The sequence below is a fragment of the Sinocyclocheilus rhinocerous genome, unplaced genomic scaffold, assembly GCF_001515625.1.
Source record: "Sinocyclocheilus rhinocerous isolate Xijiao unplaced genomic scaffold, SAMN03320098_v1.1 scaffold716, whole genome shotgun sequence".
Classification (NCBI taxonomy): Eukaryota; Metazoa; Chordata; class Actinopteri; order Cypriniformes; family Cyprinidae; genus Sinocyclocheilus; species Sinocyclocheilus rhinocerous.
In genome coordinates this window covers 101,430-108,581 of record NW_015647020.1, presented here as the reverse complement: position 1 = coordinate 108,581, position 7,152 = coordinate 101,430, and the positions used below count along the sequence as shown (strand labels likewise).

Below are 7,152 nucleotides of genomic sequence, written 5' to 3'. Positions count from 1 at the left end.
TTAGAATTTGACATTCTTATTTGCAGCTGAACTGTTCTGTGTGTATGCATAGGATTTGACAATTCCATTTAAATTAAATTCAGGTTAAATACCTTTCTACAATTGGAACCAAACTATGGAGAGACAGTGCGGCGAATCATGAGAAAAATCACTTCCTCAGAAGTTTGGTCACAGTTTAGCCTCAAAGGAAGGAAGGGGAAGAGGAGACTTGAAGAACTCTCTGTTTATCGAGTTCTAATAAGTATAAAAAAATCAACAGTATTTGCATTTATTTTATTGTATATTCTATTGTATTTTCAATTATCTTTGATTTGCATTATAGTGACAGAATTCTACATTATTGGCAATACAAATGGGATGAATACCTGTTTGTTCAAATGTAAAGTATACTTGTTCATCTCTAAAAACTTTACTTAAACCATTTAGGGGCAATAATGAAATCACAACCTGGGTCTACTAGCATGGATGCTGAAAGCCAGATTGCAGAGACCCTTAAACATGCACCAGGTCTGGTTAGGAGAAAGGCTAATGTGAGTATTTTGACAATGTATTATATTACTGACAATATGTATGTATAATATATTATACTTTTTTCTTGCCCAGCCAACATTTTCACTGGCCCTGCCACAAAAATAAAATAGCTGTTTTTATTGTTGTTTTGATCCTTATCTTGTATTCTCATAAATAAATTTATGGCAAAAATTTTGATTAGTTAAATATAAGGGAAACAAATGAACAAATTACAAACAATAGCACAATAAATAAATAGAACAGTTTGTAGGTGATCAGGTACAGAAATTGAATAAACAAATGTAATAATATTGCATATTCCTCACTGTATAAATTAAATATAGATGAATCATTGTTAATGCTACAAAAGTTAATCAGTCAAGAGCAATGAGTGTTTTTTTTTATTTATTTTTTTTATTAACATTAAGTACACTGACAGCAGTGAGGTCACTTTAGATGTGCATGCATCCAATATATTGAAACATATAAGATTTTTCTCAACTTTTTACTTTCAAATATGAGATAGCTGACTGTTTTGGAGGATACGCTCCAAGACGGGTATTTTATTATTATTGTCCAGCCCTGGTTAAGTACTTTTTTTTTCTTCCCTCAAAGTCTCAAGGCTACAGTTAAGTGCAAATCAATGTTTTTAATATACACTAAATTAATCCAAACTAAAAACCAAGTGTGAGATTTTTAATATTGCTTTAATGTTCTGTACAGCTGATATTGACATGACACTAAGTTTGACATTTAATTTTACAGCGATCAGTTGCCCCACATTTACAAGATGGTTCATTGGACCTCTTCTCATAATTTTAAGTAAGTATTCAGAGACTCAGCCTTATGGGTAGTACAAGTAGCCTAGAATTCCTGTAGGTATGACTGGAGCTCAAACCTGGCTTATGTCACCCTACACTTTTCTCACTATATTTTTCTTTCATATCTGTACTATCCTGTTATAATAAGGACCTTAAAATAAAATAAAAAATAACTCGTACAAAATTTACTTAAGATTTGATAGATGTTTAAAATAACAATTTAACTGTTTAAAATAAAAGTATCAAAAGACTGATACTTTTATCTAACTGTTGCTCTTTTTTCTATTGGCTGCGCTCAGCTGATTGCGGCTTGATTATGTTTCTTTCCTTTAATTTTTCTGCTATAGTGTACTTTGTTTCGTTGAGAGATTATTTTGTACTGTCTGCTCATACATGTGTCCTGTCTTGTCGTATTAAGATCCTATTTGTGTCCTCCTATATGAATGGCTTGCTATTTGATTTTGCTCCGTCTTGTTCTCTGCCCAGTTTTACCTGTGCCTGCTGCACATCATTCTCTGTCCCCGGACTGTCTGCCTGGTTTTGACTTGTGCCTGCCGACTGGTTTCTGCGCTTGCCTTTGCCTCTGGATTTGTTTATCTTTATTGGACTGTTGATGTCTACCGAGTCCGACCTTCCCGTCTGCGCTCCCCTGTCCGCCGTGTTCTCCAGTCCCGAGTCCGCCTCATCAGCCGGTGACCTGCTGACTGTCTCAGCTGCTTTTCTTTTGTTCAGCAAAAGTTCTCAAATGCCTTTTTTAAAGCTTTTTTATTTGTAGTCCATTATATTTGAGCTAAATATAATTAATATAACGTACTTTTTTTTTTTTTAAATGTATGTTTTGGTAGTGTAATTATATGTATGCAATGTTTTAATAAAGTTGGATTATATGAACTTGTATGGCATTTTTCCTCTTTAAAGTTTCATAGCAGGTTTTACGTTAAAAAGAACAATTAATGATTAACAGTATTTGAAAAAGTATTACATATTTATCTTGTGTGTGATTATTAAGAGATTCACCACAATAAATAAATAAATAAATAAGACGCAGAAAAGGTAATATTTATAATCTGGCATAAAAATAAATGTGGTCGGAACGTCGTCTCGCAGTTGCTGAATGTCGCGCAACAACGTTGCTACAGCCCTTTCGCGTTTTACAATTCAACGTTGCTACAATGTCGGGAGCACGTAGACAGCAACGTAGTGTTCATCGTCTGTTTGATTACGTCTTTAATTGATTTTTCCGTACATTTCTGCCATATGTACATTGACTGACAGTCACCACTGATAAGCTACCACTAAATATTGTAGAAACTTAATTTGCTGTAAAGTTGCTTTGCAATGATTTGTATCGTAAAGCGCTGTACAAATAAACTTGAATTGAATTGAATTCATTCTGATGTAAAATTAACGGTCGCCTGAGGGCGCATTACGACCATTATCTTATCTGAGCTCAAAACGCTGCTCGGGAGAGTTTCAAGATACAAAAAATAATAAATACATAAAATTATGAATATGTGTTAATGTGTGTTTATTTTTGTTCTCAGTATTTTAACAGTATGATTATGAACATAAAAGCATTACAAAACAAATACCATCAATGAAACCACAAAGCTGACACGGAGGTATGTATAATTACAAAAAAAGTAATTTTGAGTGTTATTGCTATTAATATTATTTACATGTAATATATGTAACGAACATGTTTTTGCTACAGCTCCCAGTCTCACGTGCAGTGTATTCGTCACCGTCCGAATCCGTTCACTTATTTCGTTCACTCCTTTCTGATTTAGTCCACTCAACTGTCATACACTATATAGGGATTGAATGAGTGAACGAGTGAGCGATTTCGGACACAGCTCGAATATTTCAGAACACCGGCGCGACGCCACGTCACTGTCACGTGTGGCATCAAATTACCGCGATAGCGTTTCGAGAGCAGCCGGCTGACTCAGCTGGCGCATATGGCAAGCCGTTTGTCGAACGCACCTAGTATTTTCGTGCCGTGGCGTTGAGGGCGGGAACATATGTGACGTAGCCACGCGCACTTACAGACTGTCTCATTCTAGCGTTTAATGCCGAGGAGGACTCTAGCCAACAAGCCTCTGAAGGACTGAGCTAGGAAGGACGCATCGGTAGGATGCAGCCTTTGTTTGAGAAGCACCCTGTGGTTCAAATTCAGCAGCATATTAAATATTTCACATCCGGGAACTACAGGAATAGCAGTAGAGTACATAATGCATAATCTCCATCTGCTGTTAGCCGGCTCACCAGCCGGTGGTGCAAGCAAGCGGGTGTAAAGGAAGACCCAAGCACAAATTGCCTAGATTAGAACAAGTGACTTTTCTTACATGTATTTGTGACTTTGAAATGATCTCACCCAGTTTGCTTCACAGATAATCAATTTTAAAAATGAACAAAATCGTATTTACATGAAGTTTTGTTTTCAAAAAATAAAAGGGAATATAATTTTGCCAGTAATTTTGACCTGCCTGCACATTCATGTTTTAATGCTTTTCACTGTTAGTGTTATACTGTACAGTTGGTGATGCTGAAAACCTTAGTTCCTGTTCATAAGGTGAATCTAGTTAAATATGTTTTATTTTGTGTCACCTACTTACTCTTAAAATATCAATAAAATACAATTTACTATCTATAAAATACCTATGAAGGACTGATGTTTTAGAAATTATAAGGAAAATTAATGGATTAATAGAATAATGCTATAATTAAAATCAACTAAAATTAAAAATTAAACCGGCACATGGATGATGGATGGAGAAGTGATTTTTGCGAGCCATAGCGCGCCCTCTGTCGGCAGCCAGGAATATGTCTGCATTTCGTCCGGGATGTTTATTTGTGCTGGAGGCGGAGCATCGCGTGACATACACACTGACGGTCAAGGGTGCGGAAGTTATAGACTCTACACATTAAACGCTTAATTTACTGTTTTTTCCCCTTCTCTTTTGGACTCTGATCTAATTATAATTCAGCAGATGGAGTCTCAGTGTAAAGAGGAACCCGTGCTGCACATCGTGGTGGTGGGATTTCACCATAAGAAGGGCTGTCAGGTAAGAGAGTCCTCATGTTTGTTAATAAATATTCATCTGCTTTAAACAGTGGTGTGCTTCACTATCACCCTTACATGAAAGTGGCTTTACTATTGCATCGTGTGTTATTTACCATGGCACTCTGAAATACAGTGTAGAAAAAAAGAGCAGCTGGAGGAGCACTGAATGATTAATGAATATAAATAATAAACAAAGCCTGTAATTCAGTACTGATGGTGACAAAGTGTGTGAGATCAAGCAGTACTGCCCTTTTCCTCTCCTCAAACACACACACACATTTTATCATGCAGGCCTTTTACATGTGTTTTTTCACCCACAAAAGTTAGCAAAGTATGAATAGCACTTATTGTTTGAGTATTTGTTTATTAGTTTGTGCACTCTTCAGTCATAAGTCATAGAGCAAAACCTTATTTATTCTTAATAAGGTTGTTCCTTCCTCATTATGCCTGCCATGTTGAGATCACCAGCTGAACACTGGTTGTATCACAGGGGTCTCCAAAGTCAGTCCTGGACGGCCGGTATCCTGCAGAGTTTAGCTCCAACTTGCCTGAACACACCTGCCTGGAAGTTTCTAGTATGCCTAGTAAGAGCTTGATTAGCTGATTCAGGTGTGTTTAATTAGGGTTGGAGCTAAACTCTTGCCTTGTCCAAATACCCGCACTTGCTGTCTTTGCGCTTGACCACTTTCCTACTTAAATTACGTATTTCCTGTATTTGGTCCAAGTGTTCAAGTGCGTACGCATGATGACCACAAGTGTGGGTAGAACTTTTCGTTACCTGATGGGACACACTTATAGTGTTGCAAAAATGCAAGTGTTTACAGAGCTTAGATCTCGGCAAAAAGTCTCACGATTTATTTCCACAACATGATGCATGATGGGATACATAAAGCCTTGAATACTGCTCCAGAGCAGTATTCGATATAGTGTGGATTTGTGCCACAAGTTTGTTAAAATTTCCAAAGGGTGCCGCGACAAAAAAAAGGTTGGGAAACACTGTTCTAGTACACCCCCAAAACAAATTCAAGGCATTGTAAAAGAGCATAATAGGACCCCTTTAAGACCTCGGACAGTCTTGCGCACTTACTTCCTGTCACGCGCATGCGCTCTCAAGTGGCCAAGACTGCAAGTGTGGGTATTTGGACAAGGGGTAAGTAGGACACAGTTTGGAGACCCCTGCTGTATCAGAAAGAGGTAGTAACACATGAAGGTATATTTAAGTAGTGTACATAAACATAAAACTATAGTAGGAGTAAACTCATCATAAATGAACTGGCATCTGAATTTGTTTTTGGATTCTGCTTTAAACCTTTATGATCAGAAATGTTCAGTTGTGGAATTTCAATCTTCAAGTTATCAAAATTCAGTCCATGCTAATACCAGTGAAATTTCATGATTCTCAGTTCCAATATCAGACTGCTGGTAAAATAGCCAAGGCATTTTTTATGTCTAGTAATGTTCATTGATTATATTGTTTTATTTACAGATTTTAATTTACTAAGTTCCCTCTGTCTGTGACTGTTATGCATGTCAAGTCAAGTCACCTTTATTTATATAGCGCTTTATACAATACAGATTGTGTCAAAGCAGCTTTACAGTGTTAAACAGGAAAAACATGTGCTGATAATGCAAGAGGACAAAAGAAAACAGTCTGTTTATCAGTTAAAGTCAGTTCATTGTTGATTCAGTGTCCAGCTCAGTTCAGTTCTCTTCCAATAGTGTCTGTGCAGTCAACAGTTTTGCCAGAAATTGTGTCCCCAACTAAGCAAACCAAAGGCGACAGTGGCAAGGAACCAAAACTCCATCGGTGACAGAAATGGAGAAAAAAACCTTGGGAGAAACCAGGCTCAGTCGGGGGGCCAGTTCTCCTCGGGCCAGACGAAACCAGCACGGTGTGGTTTAATTCCAGGCTGCAATGCACCTCAGATTGATCGTCTGGTTCTCGTGGTCTTGTGCCGATAGTCGACGAGGTCTTCACAGGGGATCTGTCTCTAGGGTGTAACAAGTACACTTTTTAACAACAGTCAATCAAGCATTTATATGATAGAACTTTAGTAGTTTGAACTAAAATATGGTATATTAACACAACTTAGTGCTCGGGACATTGTTGGTCATTCAGTGTTTCTGTTCGTGATATTCGTGTGATATATATTGTGTGATATATGTATGGTACGTTTTCGCATCGCTCTCGTGGATGTCAAACACTGATCGATCTGGGCCGCACCGCTTCTAATCGAGGACACCTACTAGTGCTGCAGGCTTATTGGGTGCTCAGCGTCATATCCAGAGGTTGTGTTTGGGAAATAGACGTATGAGTGCTCCCAGCATTGCTGCAGAGGTTGAAGGGGTGGGGGGTCAGCCAGTCAGTGCTCAGACCATACGCCGCACACTGCATCAAATTGGTCTGCATGGCTGTCGTCCCAGAAGGAAGCCTCTTCTAAAGATGATGCACAAGAAAGCCCGCAAACAACAAAACACCCACACTCTGTCCCCTGGCCCAAGATCTTCTCTATGGGGCGCCCCGACTAGGTACTGCTGCAACAGCACCTGAGAGCGTTGACTGGGTCCCTTCTGTGCCATGCAGACATTGCAGCAGTGGACGTGCAGCTCTGCATCCTGACGAAACCCCGCCAAGTAGAACCGCAGCCGCTGCACTGTCTTGGCGTTCCCGAAGTGGCCTGCCCCATGAACCTAACGGAGGATCTCCGGCCAAAGAGCGCGGGGAACCAGGAGTTGCAGACGGTCGATTCCCCC

The 7,152-nt window shown here is 38.8% G+C and overlaps 1 protein-coding gene and 2 long non-coding RNA genes across 6 annotated transcripts in view; 2 read left to right on the top strand and 1 right to left on the bottom strand.

Moving 5' to 3' along the window:
* The window catches only part of LOC107708279 (uncharacterized), a 4,995-nt gene extending 2,893 nt beyond the window's left edge, over positions 1 to 2,102 (bottom strand). The window contains exon 1 of the long non-coding RNA XR_001636345.1: positions 1,963 to 2,102. This is a non-coding gene — a long non-coding RNA (uncharacterized LOC107708279). The remainder of the gene's footprint in view (positions 1 to 1,962) is intronic.
* On the top strand, positions 114 to 1,909 carry LOC107708278 (uncharacterized). 2 transcript variants are annotated; one of them, XR_001636344.1, is made up of 4 exons: positions 114 to 241; positions 427 to 530; positions 1,276 to 1,332; positions 1,818 to 1,900. It is a non-coding gene; the product is annotated as an uncharacterized LOC107708278 (long non-coding RNA). The 2 variants fall into 2 exon arrangements; XR_001636343.1 differs by lacking the exon at positions 114 to 241 and having other exon boundaries at positions 253 to 530; positions 1,818 to 1,909.
* A 1,210-nt stretch (positions 2,103 to 3,312) lies between the features above and the next one.
* Positions 3,313 to 7,152, top strand: part of avl9 (AVL9 homolog (S. cerevisiase)) — a 47,176-nt gene continuing 43,336 nt past the window's right edge. The window contains exons 1-2 of one of the 3 annotated variants that reach the window (XM_016512471.1): positions 3,313 to 3,463; positions 4,322 to 4,399. In XM_016512471.1, the coding sequence (XP_016367957.1) occupies positions 4,325 to 4,399 (75 nt within the window). In that variant the 5' untranslated portion in view covers positions 3,313 to 3,463; positions 4,322 to 4,324. Of the gene's footprint in view, positions 3,464 to 4,161; positions 4,234 to 4,321; positions 4,400 to 7,152 lie in introns of those variants that run through there. The other 2 variants (XM_016512469.1, XM_016512470.1) reach the window with 2 other exon arrangements.